The sequence below is a fragment of the Fusarium subglutinans genome (genome assembly GCF_013396075.1).
Source record: "Fusarium subglutinans strain NRRL 66333 chromosome Unknown NRRL66333_c0000243, whole genome shotgun sequence".
Classification (NCBI taxonomy): domain Eukaryota; kingdom Fungi; phylum Ascomycota; class Sordariomycetes; order Hypocreales; family Nectriaceae; genus Fusarium; species Fusarium subglutinans.
In genome coordinates, this window is record NW_023502306.1 from 34,369 (window position 1) to 52,811 (window position 18,443).

An 18,443-nucleotide genomic window follows, 5' to 3' on the forward strand; every position below is an offset into this window, starting at 1 on the left:
AAAAGGATCCCCTTCAGATAGCGATGCCATAAATAACAAACAATTGTAGCCTTGAAAAGTTGACGATGGGTTTCATCCACGGTTTCATCTCATAAGGGAAGCCGTGATCTATGACAGAGGATTTATAATCATCACGCAGAAGCGAGTAGTTATGTTGCTGACAGAGCAATTGAACCGTTGATCAATGAGGCAATGGGCATATTGTGACAATGAATGCATTTTTGACACGAGCTAAATAGACAGACCCTTCAAGGGCTTACTCTGTACCTTCAAACAAACCCTCCTTCACAAACTTGACCTCTTCCCAACCAAGCATGGGAACGGCTTCAGCGCGCTTGAGAAACTTTTCTTCGTCCGGAACAACGATCCGATTATACTCAGGATCGCTAAAGATCTTGATATCGATGTATTAGTACGACGAAACGGTGTATATAGAGGAAATGCCCTTACAGCATGAAGGTCCTCAAGGCTCTTAGCCCACATCGTAGCAGCACCATCGAAAGGTGCAACAGGCGGCATACCTGTCCCCGAAAGATCAAGCTTCTCATCAGCGTGGAACTGTGAGTACTTGACAAGATTCTGCTTGACGATGGGGACAGATAGCCATATCTTTGGATGCTCTTCCGACCAGCTAGATTTAGATAGAGTCAGTACCTATTCTGTTCAAACGATAATGGGAAGTCTGGAGGACTTAACTACTTATGGAACTGCTCATATGTAACGTCGTCGCGCTTTCGCAACAGGAATGTGATGCGGACAATCTTGGCCATGGTATAAATATATCGGGGACGATGTTTTGAAGTTAAGTGTGAAGGAAGAGTTACTATCAGTTTTACCGGCGTGGACCCAGGATATATATACACATAATTCAAGTCAATGACGCGTCGCGAGATTTGTGAGACGAGATACCAAGTGTGATCATTGACCTCATTCTGCTTTGTCGAGTCCGAGTCCGAGTCCGACAGTGGCACAGGAAGACACTGATAGGCTGATGTAATCGCACGACTGAAGTGGTATGAACATCGAGCTAGCCAATCAATAGACAGAACCTAGTATACATGAATCATTCCACAAAGAGCTACTTCTGCATGGTAAGTGATAAACTTACAATGTTATCAGACTCGTCAATGGCTTGTTCAATTTGATCAAACTAGCTCTTTGCTTCACACCAGCGCATTTCACGCACCTTTCGTCGTAATTTCACCTAGAATGGGCTAGTCACAAAGCTATCTCATTGTTTATAAAAGACAAGCTTTCAGATGGACAAAAGCCCTCATTTAGCAACACTTAACCAAAACTTCTTACCGACACTTCAAAAGCACTCAGCATGTCTATAATCAAGACCGTCTTCCAGTTGGGCTCAAAGCCCTCTTTCTTTGAGAGCATCACCATTCGCCCCAGTGGCACTCTCATCGTAACACGCCAAGATACCAACAAGATATGGGAAATTGACCCCATCTCTGGGACTGGCGAATGCCTCGCCACCGTCCCAGATGTTGCCTCAGTTACTGGTATAGCCCAAGTTCTGCCCGACGTGTACGCTTTTGGAGCCGGGACGTATCGTCTGGAAAATCATCAAGGCACAGTCCCGGGCTCGTATAGCGTTTGGGTTGTCGATCTCAGAGGCACAGCACCAGACGTGCGGTTGGTGGTCAAGATGCTCGAGGTCGGACAGCTCAATGGACTTGCGGCATGGGATGCAGAGGCTGTCCTCGCGGCAGACTCGTACCATGGACGAATCTACCATGTCGACCTCATCACTGGAAGTTACATCGTTGCTTTTGACAACGATACCTTGAAGGACCCGCCCAATGCACCCGTGAGAATGGGTGTCAATGGAATCAAGGTCCGACAAGTGATGGAATCCAGTATGTCTACTACACCAACACGACGAGGATGCTATTCTGCCGTGCTCCTGTTACCGATGAGTCCTAGGGCTTAAAATACCCGACCTATGGGTACCCATACCCGCCCACAGATAGATCTGGGTACCTATGGTTGGGCAGGTTAGTAAACTATACCCATATAAGTACCCAAAACCTACCCTATTTTATTAATAGTTACCCAATAACTACCCAAATAGCTTAAATAAATTATATAAAACTTTTTAAAAAATATATTATAAATTTATATAGTTATATATATATATATATATAATTTTTATTATAGTTATTTTATTTATAAATTACTATTTTATTTTCTATTTAAACCTCTTTTTAATACCTAAAAAAAACCATCCTGTTTTAAGGTACCCATAGTGGGCAATTTTTCCTGATTTACCTAACTAGGTTACCCAGATATACCCATAGGGCCTAGTTAGGCGGGCTAACATCTGGGTACCCGTGGGAATTTTAAGCCCTAGCCGATGACGTTAAGTCCGCTGGCCCAGTCGAGATCCTGGCTATTGGTTACATCCCTCATACCATTGCGGCCGGGACCATGTTCGATGGGCATTCATCGGCGGCCATCCCCGAGGACGTGGAGAGGACAATCACAAGCCCACTTCCACCGTCGACAGTCGGGCTGGTCCCAGATGATTTCGGCATTGCCAATGATGGGACTGTTTATATGACAACGCACCCGACAAACATGGTGATTCGAATTCCACGCAACGGCGGCGAGGGTGTTGTAATTGCAGGGGGCTTTGCGTCCTGGGATGTCGCATCGGCTACAGCCTGTGCTCTTGGGGTCACTGATGCGGATCAGAATATACTCTATGTCACTACAGCGGGAGGTAACGTGGTACCTATCAATGGGCAGACAGAAGGTGCGAAGGTCGTGGGTATCAGAGTGGGAGCGGACTAGTCATACTACTGGGCACTTAGGCCCTATCTCGTCACTCAGCATACTGGATCAAGAACATGTTGGTGAGAAAACGTACTGGGTTAGCTATAGCTGTATGGATATCCGGGCTGTCAACATTCGAAGTCTTTATGTATCAACTTCCCTAAAACACATCAAATAGGCTTCAGTTGAGTGAGAAGACTGGCAACCCACGCCATCTCGTCCAGCTCGACCTTGAGAGTCTTGGTATCAGGCGACAGATGCTGGAACGCCATGTTCAGAGAAAACCGTAGTATGCAGTAGAACAACATCGTGAATAGTGCTGCGAGACGTGCATTGAGAGGAGTGCTTTCAGTTGCAAGACCCAATACAGGTGCAAATAGACTGCGCCATCGACCTAGGTGTCCTAAAAGCTGTAGCTGTTCTGCTTGGGCACTGACCATCGACTCGGCTGAGGTTTGTCTTCTGGTTCGTTCCAACAAACTGATAACGGCCATTGAGATGGAGGCGAGTTGTTGTCGCGCGTGGAGCATGCTCTGGCAGAGATTGGATCTACCCAGATCATCAGCCGCCTGCTGCCCCATCTCAACCATGCCGAGTCTAGACTCGGGTGGGAATGTAAACAGGCGGTCAGGGCAAGTCAAAAACATCCTGATAGTGAAAAGATCCACATTAGGTATCTCGTCCATCACATCAGGAGAGGGCTGGCCGTACTGGTGCATGATCTGCACTCCGCGTACGAAATGCTGTATGGCTGACGTGAAGTTGTTGAGTGCCGTCTCGATACTGATAAACATTTGGCAACACAGTAGTGCGGCCTTTCTGGTAGCCACTTCGTTATCTACTAGTCTCGTGGCGAGAGCTCCCAGAGAGTTAGTGTACTCCGGGATGCCACGTTGCAGCGAAGTTGTCATCTGCTCAGCGGCAGAGCTGCTTCCCCTCTCTGCGTGGACCCTTAGCAGGGTGTTGAGTGATGCGAGAGCATGTTTAATAGCGGGCTCTGAAGTGGCGGCTAATGTGAGACGTGCTTCTTTCTCGTAGGTTGAGCTGTGGGTTGGGACAGGCTTGATGGTGAAGTGTTGGGCGAGGTATAGCACCTCCTCTAGTAGGGGCTGGCAGTACAGTGGGATTTGGGTCCTGGTGGAGGATGCAACGCGACCGGATGCAGAAACCAAGCTAGCGGAGGTCACGATGCGGAAGTTGGACGCATAGCCTTCGCATTTGAACCGTGCCGTGTGACATCGTATGCACGTTGGCTTGGTCTCGTCACATTTGACTCTGCGGCCCCTTGAGTAAGTTTAGTTTGCCGGTGCTAGAGTAATGTGAGGCCGATTATACAGACCTACAGGTAATGCAGCCTGTAGAGGACTGCCCTTTGGACACGCGCTTACGTTTGCCGGAGACATCTGTAGGCTGCATGGCTGAACTGAGGTCCTTCACCGGATGCACCTAGTACAGTTTATACGTACGGCCGCTGTCACTTTGTGGAATAAAGGCACCGATGACCTCGTAATAGTTGCTGTATCTGGTAAGAAATAACGATATGTCGCTGCACCGGGTTATTTCAATGTTTATCTCCGCTTGTATCCTTGCTACTGCAATAAGCCGGCGCTAGGCCCTACCTGGATACACCATCGAGACAGCCAATCATGTTCCCAAGATAAGATCTCTCTCAGCTTATTAGTCTCTGGCTCGATGCAACCATAATTTGCATCAATTGGGCCGTGTCGTCATACACATGGATCACTCTTTATGATTAATGATATAACTGGTTAAAGGATTACAGGGTAAAACTTAGGTCTTGGATGTAACCGCAAGGTCGATATGTGTCAGGCTGACCTACCAAGGGGGTGCAATAAAACTTAGGACCTCTATCTTAGGTGATAAAAATCTTTGGGTAAGCTTAGTTTAATTTTGTATAATTTTGTATAGATTTAGAGAATCTTAGACTGAGTAATTTTGGCAACCTAATTCAACGTCAGAAGTCTTCTTGCACCCCGGGGCCTACCCATGCAGCGTCTTAGAACAGGATTTTCGATCCCAGTCATGCAATATACACATGCATGCGAATTGTTTCACAACCAAAGGCCGACAAACACCCTCAGCCCCTTATCTAAACTCTGTACAGGGCTACAAAAGGCTTCTTTAAGCCAGATGTTAAGTCAATGGAACAAAACTTACATCCCGCTATCTCAAGTACTTCCATCTCTTCATACCAGCACTGCTGTCCCGACGTCATACTTCTTCTCTGAGGACCATGGCTCCCCAACTCCTTTGGATAGGCCTCGGTAACATGGGCCGTGTAAGAGCCTCCGTTCTGTATCGGTCATTCTACCTACTCATTCTATCTCCAGGGAATGTGCTTGAACCTCGTGCAGAAAGGTTCTCTAGGCAAACCACATCTAATCTACAACCGTACTCAAAAGCGATGCGACGAGTTCGTGACCCAAGTCGGTTCGGCCAATGCCAAGACGTGTACCTCATTGAAAGAGGGTGTCGGTTCATCTGACATTATTTTCTCTTGCTTGAGTTCAGACTCCGCTGTAGAGAATATATATGAATCCATGGTTAAAGAGGGCGACGTCCGCGGGAAACTATTTGTTGAATGTTCCACCATTTCGCCGGAGTTAGTTGATAAGATCGCGAAACTTATGATTGATCACGGAGCAGAGTTTGTGAGCAGCCCAGGTATGCACATTTTCCTGATAAAACTTTCGCTAGTCTTCATTTATTGATATTTTATATTGGAGAGCTACGATAGGTAACTAGGGTAGCCTTTTTATCCTTTAGTAAATGCATTTAAGTTTTCTTTATATATTAAATATAATTATTAAATAGGCTAAAAAGCTTATCTTAGGTAATTATATTAGGTAATTAGTATACTGCCTAAACTAATTTAATAAGAGTATTATTTTAAGTTAATAGAAACCGCTACTGATGCTTATAGCACGCGCCTTACACATATCTCAAAATGGCAATGGAGAAGTCGCCGGGAGATCAGGTTGATGTCAGTGCGATTTACGGTGCCGTTCGTAAGGCGAATGGGCTCGAGTTTGAGAATACTCCTTAGATGTCGATGACACGATCTGGCCAAGCTCAAAATGATCTGGATTTCGCATGAATTTGTTTGGGGCAAGGTAGAGCAGAGTAAACATAGTAGCTTATTCTTTCCATAAACTCTGGCAAGGCTCGTAAGAATCGATCCGTATTGATCTTTTTACTATGTCATAATGCCACCTTTGACCTGCTATTAGCTCCACCAGGAGCCCCATAGTCCGTCTCTTAAGTAACGACTGACTTTATGTACACCTCTTATTTATATCCAGCCTTGAGGGTCTCATTCGCAACTAACAACGGATGCTAGTCGAGAGAGTACTGGAGCATTGCAGAGGAACTGCTATCTATAAAGTCTTACCTGCGTAATTTCTCAGGTCGCCCTGTCTTTATATCCCGAGCATGCTGTTGGGCTTCAAGGTGACGAAAGAGCTTGTCGCGACCATGAAAGTGCTTCCCGCACGTCAAACAATTGGAAAGGTAGCTCCAACGGTACTTCAAGAAATTATCCTCCGTCGGCCGTTGGGTATGGATATTTCTTCGTGTATCGTAAGGGTTGTTGTACCCATTGTACTGTTGGGTATGACTGTTCGGAAATGGAGGCGGAGTGCTTTGCGGCTGAGGCGATCGTCGCTTCAACTCGTTGATCTGAGACTTGAGACTCTGTAACATATCGTCCTGACGGTTCTTTTCAGAAGCATGCTTAGCTTGTATCCGCTCCATCTCTGCAGCGTGTTCCTTGTCTCTTCGCTGGACGCTCTCACGGTACGCCTTGTTTTCTTCATGCTGTTGTTGAAGCCGAGCCTCCAGTTTCCCAACCCTCTCTGCGTGCATCTTTTCCATGCTGACCTTGAGCTCGTCCATTTCTCTGCTCCTACGTCTTAACTCAACTCTCTGGCTTTCCTGCTCCTCGCGAAGAAATTCAAACATCTCTTTGTCACGAGCCTTGAGAGCCTCTCTCATTTCTTGATCTCGTGCGTCCATTTCTTGCTTCATCTTCTCTCGTTCCTTTGAGAGAGTATCCTGCAGTTCCTGACCAGCCGCTGTATTGTTCAGGTCTTTTCCAGAGTCGACCATCTCGGACTGGATGGCGAGGTTAACCTCATCTGGTGCTCTAGCCGACCAGCCTGGCACAAACTGCTCCACAATGTACAGGGCAGAATCTTGAGTGTTTTCGTGCCGGCGAACAGCGGCGCCTTTATCCACGAAGTAACCCCAGAACTCTTTGGTTGACTGAAGAGTCGACTCGCGTCTTTCGCCTTCGGCCTGGCTGACTTTCTCCCAGTGAGTTGTGACAAATGTCACATTCTTAATGCCTTCAGGGCCGCAAAGACGCTTGAACATGACGAGATTCTTGTGTGCACATCCTCCCATGCGATTGTCGGAAATGCGGTGCAGATAAAGGATGCCCCGCAACTTGATCTTCTGTTGGTATGTTTCTGTCAACCAACCTGCAATCTCCTTGAGGATATCGGTGTCTTTGCGAGTAGTGTCGTCAAAGCCAGGTGTATCCACGAGATATACATTGGCAAACGGGCTGAATTGTTTGCACTTGTGAACCCGAACCTCCTGTGTACCTGATTCTTTATGAGATTAAGAGGCCATGGTTAACTGTAGACTATTGACTTACAGGACTCGAGAGCACCCGGCTCACTGATACGGACTTCCTCTTCCGTACAATGCGAAATAAAGGTGCTCTTGCCAGCACCTGTCATTCCCATCAGGGCGATGAAAACATCAGATGAGCTGGGCTTGAATGGGGCTTGAAACGTTTGCTGAAATACCCCGGCCGAGGCTGGAGCATCCATGAACATTTCTGCATCGCGGTAATGAGCTTGAACCATGTTGAAACGAATATGGAGACAAAAGAATTTAGAAATATCGCTTTTTTAGGATACTATTAAAATAATTTAAACTAATCACATATGGATAGAATGAGAGAGGAGCGACCTTTATGTGCCACGAGTTAGAGTGAATAATCATAACACTGCAAACAAGGCTCGCGCCAAACTTCTAATTTTAGACACTACTGCAAAGGCTTCTGCCTCCTCGGGCGCTTACCTCCGTTCATGTTTCATTTGGTCAGCAATACAGAGCTGCTCGAACCATTCATAGCAGAGATTCCTCAGCCTGATTTTGGGCAACCCCTGCTATCTGGCGAAAGGACTCCAGCTGAGCAACCCTTACGGAGCTTCATTCCATAATAAGTCAATATTCCAGTCAGGTTACAATAAACACGAGGCGAAGCGCCTGTCTTTGGGAAATATCGACCAGTCGTTATGGATGGATATCTATTTTGAGGTCGAAAGTTGTACCTCTGGCCCCCAACCTTTGTGTCAGCCCCGATTGCTAAGCGCTGTGCCCAGACAGATATCCCTTTTAGGCTGCGCGCTTACCCCTTTATTTCCATTCAGCTACTAAACGAGAAACAAGGCTCGGTCCGCCCGAGCTCGCCCTTATGTTTAAATGTTGCCGCGCAAGGGTCAATGAACACGACTCAACGTAGATCTTCCAATCGTATTTCCTGCAGTATGAATCACGATTTTTCGCTTGCGGCACGGTAAGTCAACGACCTCGGTGGGGACCCTCACATCTAACAAGAACCAGTTCGCCTTCTGCTGGAGACGCTGTCATTCTTGTGATGGGTATCACTGGTGTTGGGAAAAGTACGTTTATCTCCAAGCTCACAGGAGAAGATGCGGGAATTGGCCATGACTTGACGTCTTGTGAGTAGAGTCGACATACTGATAGAATCTCTGCTAAAAGCTTTCAAGACACAAAAGGCCTCGGAATCTACAGTATGAATGTTGAAAACCGGGTGATTTACCTTGTAGATACGCCGGGGTTCAATGACACCTGGCGTTCCGACCTTGACATTCTCAAGGAAATTTCGTACATCACATCAACAATCTACAAACACAGAATGAAATTAGCTGGTATACTATACCTCCATCGCATTTCTGACAACCGGGTCTCTGGTTCAGCCGCGAAGAACTTCACCCTGCTGCAAAGGATTTGTGGTCTTGACGCAGCATCTCGGGTCTTTCTTATAACTACTATGTGGGATCAGATAAACACAAGAGGGCCAGACTATCGTGAGGCCGAAATGCGAGAAACTCGCCTCTCATCTACGATAGAGTTCTGGGGAACATTGTGTCAACAAGGCAGCCAAACACGACGGTGGCTAGGCGACTATGAGACAGGGTTAAAAGCAATCAATGAGCTACTGGCGTTGAACGAAAAGGGGGGCTACTTGACTCAACAACTACAAAGGGAGCTGGTAGATGAAAATAGACCCCTAGCAGAAACCACGGCTGGGCGAGAGTTGCTCATAGAGTATTCGTCAGTCGAGAGAAAATGCGCCCAGGAGGTTTTGTTTTTCGAGCAAGGAGCCTGCAATGAGCCAGAGGCATCCACTTCTCTTTTGGAAGTTCGGAGTCAACTTCGAGACATGAAACTTGCCCAACAAGAATTGCGCGTCTCCTTGCGGGGCGTGTTTATCGAAAGAGAGAAGGCGTACGGCAAAGTCTTGCAGAAAGTTTGCACTGAGCAAAAGCAACTGGCCAAAGAGGCCGAGAAAGGCAGACGTGATTATCAACGTCTCTTGAATGAGAACAGCGCCAACGATGCTTTATTGGGGGAGGAGAGGCAGAGCTGGCGATTGAGACGACAAGAGCTTGACGACGAAGTAAGACTTGGTCACAGGACGAGAACAAGTGCCCAGGAAGAGCGTCAACGGATTGAGGACGAGGAAAACGATTTCCACGAATCATTTCAACAACTCAGTCTGGAAAATGAAGAGCAATCCATCGAGACTCAACAGATGGTAGAAAAGCTACGCAAACGCGATGTGATGAAGCGAAACTTACTACCGCTTCTAGGAGTCCTTGGGGGAACTGGGCTTGCCATTGCCGGTACGGTAACGGGATTGGCTCCGCTCGCAGGAGCAGGAATAGGCGTGGGTTTTGCATATGCTTCTAAACTAGAGTTCTCTCGGAAGGCGGAAGATCATACGAGCAGCACGTTTTCTCTGTGGGAGGGAGTTTTAGGAGGAGGCCAAGGGGCCGCGGGGGCAAGTCTCGACTAATTAGGGAGTATGTTATTAATGTTTGGCCTAGCTTAGGAATTCGTAAATGTATGGCTTCTTATCAGATCCTGTTTTATCGGATGTAACTCAAAAGGATCGACTGATTCTGCTGCTTCTGTCTCTCCCTTGTCTAAGGGTGCCTAGGTCCTTTGCTGCGTTGTCCCGGATAAAGTCACGCCCCTACTTACAATTGAGGTCCAGGTATAAAGCCTTGCCATCTAAGTACCCTAGGTATTGGGCATGCTCAGGCGTATTATCACCCCTGACATCCTATACTAAGACATAGCAAGTTCTACTGCCTACCAAGCCAATATATTATACCTCGATACCACAAGGGAGAAGAATTAGAGAGACCTGGTATCAGCAACACGATGGCCACACCCAAGGTCTTGATAATGATGAGCGACGCGGGTCATGACCCCACAGGCATGTTTAACAAATCGCCTTGGCATCGTGAAGCTGACAGAATCTACAGAGACGGCCGTCCCTTATGCTGCTTTCAAAAGAAGCAGGGTTCAAAGTCCAATTTGCTACTGAGACTGGAAAGACCCCAGAATGTGACAAGAGGATGATGGAGGGTATTACTGGAAAACTTCTGGTGCGTCAGCCGACCCGATGTCGGTCCAATTCTTACCGTGAACGCTTTTAGGGCGCAAAAGCTGCTGTGGTAAAAGAATACGAATCCATGCTCGAGTCAGATGAGGCTCGTCATCCGCTGTCATGGACCGCGCCTGGTTTCTCGCTCGACGAGTATAACCTCGTCCTCTTCCCTGGCGGACACGATAAAGCTGTGCGACAAATCATCGACTCCGAGGAAGTGCACAAGCTGATGCTTGACTACTTCCCCAAGACGAAGAAGCCGAGAAACAATGCCGTAGGTGCGATCTGTCATGGCGTCATGGTGCTGTCGTTTGCTAAAGGCAGCGATGGTAAGAGCGTGCTTCACGATTGTACCACGACTACACTACCTGGTGTCTTTGAGAGCTCCGCGTACTGGGCGACTAGGGCGCTTCTCGGTGATTACTACAAGACATATGGCGCTGGTAGTGAGAACACGGAAGATTCTGTAAGCTCTGGCATTAGATGGGGCTCGTCGAGTGAACATACTGACTCTCTCAGGTCCGCCACCATAGCCTCGTTGATGATAGTAAGCAGTTCAAGGGAAGCTATAGTTTTAATGCGTAAGTTATGCCCAAGGCATCCGCTCATGATTGTGCTCTCCTAATCGGTCAACTGTAGCTTTGTTGTCAAGGATGACGAGTATAACTATGTCTCTGCAAGATGACCTGGCGATGCAGACCTATTCGCCAAAGCCTTGGTAGACCTTGTGCGAGAGTCGCCGTAAAAGTGCTATGGTATGATCTCTTGACAACTTTTGCTTGCTGGAACCAGTAAGGCTGAAGCAATGGCCATATCAAAAATTTGTTTTATATAAAACATGGGCGCTCGCGAAACCCGAGTATCTAAAGTATCAATTCAACGGACAAGGATAATTAGCTATATTTAGTTCAGGCTTAAAGACTTTCTTCTTTAGGTAAGTGCATTCATCATATTGTTGGTAAGCTAATTTTATATTCTGCATACATTACAGGGATTCTGACTTACTTAGCAACAGGGCGCATGGACAAAAAGACCAACCAACAGTCTTGGCATGCATGAGCTGAACAGCCAACAGCGAACATTTAATTAAGGGATGTTTCGTATTTAGCCATTATATATACCCTGTTTCAGAGCAGTTCCTCCCCTCTTTCTTCTTTACTTCTGTGGCCTCGGATTCCACTCCCAAGAAATTACTTGCTGCAATGGCCACGCCAATTACTACAAGCAGTGCACAGTCAGTGGATATCGATTTATCCGCGCAGAGAGATGCCGAGACAAGACCAGAGATCGCCGAAAAGACGGCATTGATGGAGGTTTATACAGCGACAGAAGGCGCCGCTAGACCTGGCGTTGGTGGTTCTGGGACAACTCACCTACCACTTCGAAAGTCCTCCCCTCCTCGGATTCTGAGAATTGGCACCCCTGCGCTGCTTCTGGTCATTCCTCTTACATACATTAGTAGGAAGCACGCTTCAAATTCTTTCCCCAGGCAGTACCACTAACCGCAGTCATAGTTCTTCTGGCAATCGTGGCCTCACTTCATAACAAGAAGAAAAGCTCCTTCGGTGAGGATACCCTTGAGGCTTTACAGCTGGCTGCAACTCTCTGGCCTATCTCATTCGCGGCGGTTATCGGGCCGTTTCTCAAGACTCTTGCTTTGTTCAGCGCTGAACGAGGAACGACCCTCGGCTCGTTGGAGTTTCTGTTGACTGGCCAGACTACAGTATCAACGTTGAAAAATCTCTTTACCTTGAGGATTCTTCGCATATGGACAATTTCTATTGCAGCATTATGGTGTTTAAGCCCTTTGGGCGGACAGGCAGTTGTTCGATCGCTCGACTCGCGCACGAATACGCAGAATACAAACATCCCTGCTGCGCATTACTTCTCGCAGGTACCCCTAATGGCTACCAGCGAGTACGCATCGACGGGTTTTGAAGGAGATATAAACGCGTTTGCTGGTGGCACCAGGACAGCGTCAGCGTTAAGCGCATTTCGAAGAACAGTTCTCGCTGCATTATCTGCATCTGAGATATTGCTTTCACATGCCAATAACATGTCAAGTCCCGAGTTCGAAACCGTTGTCAAAAAGCTAGGAGGGACGCCCCGGGCAGTTCGCCTGGGTCAACAAGATCAATGGCAGAATGTCCGCATTCCATTTATGGAGTATCTCCCAGACTACGACGATGGTAATCCAATGGCATGGACGCCGGTGCCGTCAAATCAAATTGTCCCATACTCTTCTTTTATGGGTGTTCCCATTCGCGGGGGGTCATTTTCTCGGGTGGGCAATTCCAGTATGGTATTGCAATCGCGATATCAGATCCTTAAGTGCGGCGAGGAATTTGACGGCCGCCCTTGGCTACAACTCCAATATTCTGAAGAAAAACCAAAGGTCTTTTGGCACAGAACGAATTCAACCTCTTACGGGTCACTAGCTGATCAGGAATCCCTGTTGAACTACTATGCTAACCTTGGGACCCGCCCAAGTATGTGGTTGGACCTCGTTAACGACAACCTCACCTGGTATCATATATACCCGACTCGAAACCGGCTCGAGCCCGAATCATACCTACAGATGGTTGTTGGGGGTGACTGTCCAACGGGCTGGGGAAAGTCAACACCCACGCTTCGCGTGTGCAACGTTAGTACCTCAAATGTTGACGCTACCGTAAACTGCACGCGATCGGGTGAGTTCGGGGATTTGGAATGTCGAACCACGCAGATCCGCAGGACGAAAGATCCAAGGTTCTCGTCAAATTTAACTGACCTCTCTGACGCGTCACTTGCCCAAGGGATATTTTTCGAAATGCCGTTTACAACGGCATCGTATACGAGGGGGGAACCAAGCTCTCTCGAGAAATTCATCTATGACCCTCTAAACATGTACAGCGACATAGACGATCCCGTTTGGCCTTATTTTGCAGGCTGTTTCACAAACATATCCCGAGCACACTTCGAAGGTAGGCTTTCGACAGCATTGAACACGTTCTTAATGGCGACATACAATAGCACTGTTCTTACAGGTGCTGACGGAACTACCCTTTCTGGGCGTAACGACCTTTGGCATAATACCACCGCAACCTGGACCGAATTCACCGAGAAGCAGTATACCATGAATGCCGCATGGTTCTGTGTTTCTGCGATATCAACACTCATACTATTGGCTTGTACCATAGCCAACATTGTCATTCGCCAGATTATTGTGGCTCCTGACTTCCTTGAAAGCATTGACGGGCTGACGCGAGACTCTCCTTACATCAAGATTGCTGGTGATTCTCCCTACACGAGAAGTGGCGTCAGTGCAGGAGATCGACTTCTTGTAACAAAGAAAATAAGGGTTCAGATACAGGATGTTCAGCCCGACATGGATCTTGGAAAGATTGCTCTTACTACAGAGGTAAGGGATGCAAAGCTTGATCAGATGAGGATATACTGTTAGCTATAAGTTTTTCCTTGAGAGTTATAAGTACAGGTTATTAATCTGCCTCTACGTCATATAAAAACTTAGCAAATAGTTCTCATATTCCTTAAATATCTATCATATCAGAACCACAAGACTGCCCGATGTATGTCTCCAATAACTCATCAAATAGGAAGGACACATCAAGACTTAGGACCTTAAATCCCCTGAATCGAAGTGAGATGGAAGTATCACTGCTACTTAATAAATTAATTCTTTGCTAAAGAGGCTAAGCAATCGACAAAGAAGTTATCCGATGCATCATCCCAATAAGCTGGACCCAATGCCCTGTCTTGTACAACCACGTTGGCATCATGGATTATCTCTAACCAGTCTCTCTGGTTGGCCCTGACAAAGTCCGGATCCCGAAACAGCTTTCTTACATAGAGAAATACTTGACTTTCGTCTTCAGTCAGAATTGGCTTTACATCCGCAGGGGAATCATATGGACATGACTCTTCAGAGAAATCGAGTTCGATCTGGTTCATTTTGTTGTTCTCACCCGGTTCAGAATCGTCCCAGAACTCGAGAAACCTGAGCTAGGAATATTACGGCTTCTTAAGCTCATTTGTTATCTTGACCTTACCAGACTTGAGGTTATTCCAGAATGAGAGAAAGCCAAGCTTGGAAAGCTGGCGTTGCGATTTATGAGTGTGAAGTTGGCGAAACATGAATTCGTCGTAAGCAATCAAATGGAGTGGACTGATGTTGGCGCCGAACGCATTGAAGACTATGATGCCGTCGCTCTGAGGCACGTGCTCGATACATAACAATTCGTAACAAAGGATGATACCTCGGCGTAGAAAGCGAGAACGTGATTCTTGCCAGCGGTAATTGGGAGAGGAACCATGATCGTTAGTGATCCGGGCAGTCCTGCCAATCCAAGGCAGGTCTAAGAGAAGAGGCCCTAGTAGCAGTGCGTGGAACGTGTGTCCCCTGAGGCATAGGTGTTTAATCGATACAACATCAAGGATGCATGACTTGTGCCAACAAAGCTGTTTAGAGTCTAGTGCTGCAGTAATATTCACCGCAACGACTGTATCCTGGGTGCCAATTATGCGACGAATCGAGAGCTCATCAGGGCTCTCCGACATCATTTCTATATAAGGGCTACCCATGCTATAGAAGTTGAAAATTTCGGGAAGAAAAATTGCCGACATGGTCTTCCCAGGATATCGCTTAACACGCCCGAGGATCGGGTTCCAGTCATCGACCAACGCTCCAAAGTCAGCAGCTGATATGTCATCCATAGTTTCGAAGTGAAACTGACTATCCATGTTGTATGCGAAGGTTACAGGTGGCCCATAGAATCGCTCGCTCAACGGTCCAGCTAGAGCAAGGACTGTCTCATTGAAACCACGGAGATGGCCTTTCAATTCATTCGAAAACTTCCAGGAAGCAGTTTTGACCGCGTGCTCGAGAGCTTTTCCTTGCGTAGCAGTATCCCGACTGAGGGCACGAACAATCAGGTTATATTGATCTGCGCATTTATATTGTCCCTTGGTCGCTGCCTTCCAACTGTCAATAGTCGAATGCACAATCTCGAGTTCATGAGCCTCATATGGGTGTTTCTTGAAAGCTCCCCAGCAGAACTCAGGACTTGATGCCTGATAGGGAAATATCACGACCCTGAAATGGTCCTTCGATGGTCGCGGTTCACTACAAAAAGATGATAGCTTCCTGCAGACCAGCTTGTGCATATCCCAATCACTGTATTGGCAGTCGGCTGAGTAGTATTCGGTGTCGTGGCACACAGAACATCTGAGCGATCCGGGCTTCTGAGAGGCGATACATGTGACCTCTGTCTTGAGTGCCGCTATATCTCACGGTGCAAGATCCTGAGACAATGGCGGGGGGTTATGAATCCCACGCCAATAGGAAGGTTCGGCGACGCGCACCGTCATGGCGTTTGAAGCCAAAGGAGGGTTGGCCATATTAGTTGCGGCTTGGCTTATGGGCAAATGAGAAATGTGAAGAGGTATTGGAAAAGGTTGAGACGCGTTGTCAGGCTCCTCAAAGGTCGTGCGGAGTTAGCAGATCAGGCTCGGATACAACAACCAACAACAGCAGCTGATAGGCTGAAGACAAGCCACAACTGCGAGATCACTGGCGTCAACACTAACAATTAATCAAAGCCTGGCATAAGAGAAATGCAATTCTTTAGGGCTAAGGAGCAATAATAAGATTTCCTCAATAAAGAGCCTTGCGAATTTCCCGCAATGCCTTATTGTATTCCTAGATATTTATAATTGACTTTTATCGGCCTAATTTAACCCATTTATGAGACCAACAAGGTCGCCACCATCATACTCAATTCCAAAAGAACTCAGTAAATTTGTAGCAGCCGTCTCACCAGTAGCAAAGGCTCCGTGAACGCAGCCATTAGCAACCAAAGTGCAATGCTCGCCGGCAAACTGCAGACGGCTACGTTTGTGATTCGTCAAAGCGTCAGTGAATAGGCTGGGTTCATCACCGACCTTGTCGGCCGAGTACGTTCCAAAACCAGCTAATGGATCCTGAGTCCATTTTGTGCACTCGATACTCACAAGTTGAGGTAGAGCCTTGTATGGCTCAGTACGGTAAAGATTGAACAGCGGCCGGAAGAAGCTATACAGTTCCTCATTGCTCATGGCCTCGACCCGCTGCGTCAAGGGTTCGGCAACCTGGACACATAGCTCCTTCTTGCCCGACATGAGCCAGGTGTTAACGGTGACAGTAGGATGGGATAGGATGCCATCTGTAGCAAGCCCTTCTTCCTGATGTTCAGGGGGTGCCGGGTAGTATATAAGCTGGTCATGGTCCTTGGTCCAGAAGACCTCGGCAAACTCGAAGAATACCTTGCCCAAGGCGCCATAACTGAATCGACTGATTCCCTCACTTATATCAGCCGGAAGGGCGGGCGAAAATGAGATCAACTGACGTCGGAGAACACCCAAAGGCACCGTCACAACGACAGCATCAGCCACCAAACGCTCTTCCTCGCCCTGAGCGTTCTGACAGGTGACGACGGCACTTGAGGCTCCGTCCTCACTCCACTGAACATGGCTGACATGGTGATTTAGGTGAATAGAGTCGAGTATTGACTCAGCTGTCCACCTAACGATCTTCTGATAACCACCATGTAGAACGTAGAGATTACGCTCCGTAACAAAATAGCTGAGGTGTTTGGAGGATGCCACGGACGTACTTGTGCCTATCCAGAGCTCTATCTATAGTATTGTTAACATGTGCTCCTTAAACGTTGCGGTAGGGCCTTAGAAGACAAATGCCTTTCAATAGACGTTCACTGACCTCTCTAGTAGCTTGCGGGGCCCAAAGGCGCTCATCTTCAGTGATGAGATCGTGCTTCTTGACAAATGATCTTACTAACTCGTCGACGCTTTTGTCCTCAGCATCCGGATTATTCTTATAAAACCACTCACAATAATCGGCGAATTCATCCGCCACTTTCTTGGCTTTGAATTGAGCGCCGGCTTTACCGTAAGGGGTGTAGTACAAAGGCGCCCCGTCATCGTAGTAGTAGTCGACTCCCAGCTTCGGAATCAACTTGGTCAATTTATTTTGCGACGTTTCATGCATCCAAGCGGCACCTTTAGAGGAAAAGAAACAACAAACGTTAGCATATCTCATGACGACGATGGCAAGTTGTGCCCTTAGAGGGAACGTATGTGTTGACATACCTACACCAGCATTTGACATGCAGGTGTGATAAGACGGCACACAGCCCAAGCTCTGAGGTCTGCAGCTTACTGTTAACCACATGTGTTGTCGGGCTAGCACGTACCGAGATCACGCGTCTTGCCGGGCTGGCTGCTGGTGCAGATACGACCACCAATACGGTCACGGGCCTCGACGATTACAACATCGAGGCCGTGGCGGCGGAGTACCGAAGCAGCTCGGAGCCCGGAAATGCCAGCGCCCACCACGATCACTTTCTTCGGTGGCCCGAGGCTTGGAAAAGGGTTACCTCCTCGCATTCGAGCCTTCTCATCAGCGCCAGTGATGACAGCATGTTCGAGAAGGCCGTCAAAACTGGGGCCACAATTGCTTGGTTTTTCCAAGACGTTGGGTATAAGTGTAGTAGCCATGTTGCGCGTTTGTTTCGAATAGTGTTAGATAGTAAGATAACTTGAGTTTGGGGTCAGGATTGGACTGGGGTGCTTTGTGTTTGCCGTTATCGAAGTGCCAACCCCAGGCGATATGAAAGGCGCCCTTAAATCATGGTAACAGTAGTTGGGGAAAGGGGGCATCATTAGGGACCAAGATTCGGCTAAGTGGCAGCCGCGTCATTCGCATGAATGCTCTTATCAAGATTGTCAAATAGCTAAGCCATAAGAAGGAAGTTAATGGAGACGAGTGTCTGCTAGTTTGATCGTTATCTGGTAAGATTGCGGGGAAATCTGATGAATCTCAATGCCGAGTCCCGAGATAGTGATAACACTCAGCCTGTCAGGC

At 47.5% G+C, this 18,443-nt stretch overlaps 8 protein-coding genes across 8 annotated transcripts; 4 read left to right on the top strand and 4 right to left on the bottom strand.

Moving 5' to 3' along the window:
- Positions 1-256: 256 nt before the first annotated feature.
- On the bottom strand, positions 257-770 carry FSUBG_11984 (dimeric alpha+beta barrel; the record flags this gene model as incomplete). The annotated part of the gene is made up of 3 exons (XM_036676725.1): positions 257-394; positions 451-631; positions 697-770. 3 exons carry the CDS (start codon positions 768-770, stop codon positions 257-259), a joined length of 393 nt encoding a protein of 130 aa, XP_036532539.1.
- Positions 771-1,327: 557 nt separating this feature from the next.
- FSUBG_11985 (uncharacterized protein) lies at positions 1,328-2,805 on the top strand (the record flags this gene model as incomplete). Its single annotated transcript, XM_036676726.1, has 2 exons — positions 1,328-1,868; positions 2,357-2,805. 2 exons carry the CDS (start codon positions 1,328-1,330, stop codon positions 2,803-2,805), a joined length of 990 nt encoding a protein of 329 aa, XP_036532540.1.
- Positions 2,806-2,957: 152 nt separating this feature from the next.
- FSUBG_11986 (transcriptional regulatory moc3) lies at positions 2,958-4,203 on the bottom strand (the record flags this gene model as incomplete). The annotated part of the gene is made up of 2 exons (XM_036676727.1): positions 2,958-4,071; positions 4,127-4,203. The coding sequence occupies 2 exons, from the start codon at positions 4,201-4,203 to the stop codon at positions 2,958-2,960; spliced, it is 1,191 nt and encodes a 396-aa protein (XP_036532541.1).
- Positions 4,204-5,041: 838 nt separating this feature from the next.
- FSUBG_11987 (6-phosphogluconate dehydrogenase 2) lies at positions 5,042-5,854 on the top strand (the record flags this gene model as incomplete). Its single annotated transcript, XM_036676728.1, has 3 exons — positions 5,042-5,086; positions 5,139-5,459; positions 5,732-5,854. 3 exons carry the CDS (start codon positions 5,042-5,044, stop codon positions 5,852-5,854), a joined length of 489 nt encoding a protein of 162 aa, XP_036532542.1.
- A 341-nt stretch (positions 5,855-6,195) lies between these two features.
- FSUBG_11988 (uncharacterized protein) lies at positions 6,196-7,682 on the bottom strand (the record flags this gene model as incomplete). Its single annotated transcript, XM_036676729.1, has 2 exons — positions 6,196-7,415; positions 7,469-7,682. 2 exons carry the CDS (start codon positions 7,680-7,682, stop codon positions 6,196-6,198), a joined length of 1,434 nt encoding a protein of 477 aa, XP_036532543.1.
- A 687-nt stretch (positions 7,683-8,369) lies between these two features.
- Positions 8,370-9,925, top strand: FSUBG_11989 (uncharacterized protein; the record flags this gene model as incomplete). Its single annotated transcript, XM_036676730.1, has 3 exons — positions 8,370-8,398; positions 8,446-8,564; positions 8,613-9,925. 3 exons carry the CDS (start codon positions 8,370-8,372, stop codon positions 9,923-9,925), a joined length of 1,461 nt encoding a protein of 486 aa, XP_036532544.1.
- Positions 9,926-10,415: 490 nt separating this feature from the next.
- Positions 10,416-14,142, top strand: FSUBG_11990 (uncharacterized protein; the record flags this gene model as incomplete). Its single annotated transcript, XM_036676732.1, has 7 exons — positions 10,416-10,523; positions 10,575-10,991; positions 11,045-11,072; positions 11,657-11,983; positions 12,040-13,488; positions 13,552-13,925; positions 14,122-14,142. 7 exons carry the CDS (start codon positions 10,416-10,418, stop codon positions 14,140-14,142), a joined length of 2,724 nt encoding a protein of 907 aa, XP_036532545.1.
- Positions 14,143-14,536: 394 nt separating this feature from the next.
- FSUBG_11991 (flavin amine oxidase) lies at positions 14,537-18,076 on the bottom strand (the record flags this gene model as incomplete). The annotated part of the gene is made up of 6 exons (XM_036676733.1): positions 14,537-15,595; positions 15,677-15,804; positions 16,342-17,197; positions 17,280-17,534; positions 17,604-17,668; positions 17,773-18,076. 6 exons carry the CDS (start codon positions 18,074-18,076, stop codon positions 14,537-14,539), a joined length of 2,667 nt encoding a protein of 888 aa, XP_036532546.1.
- Positions 18,077-18,443: the final 367 nt, after the last annotated feature.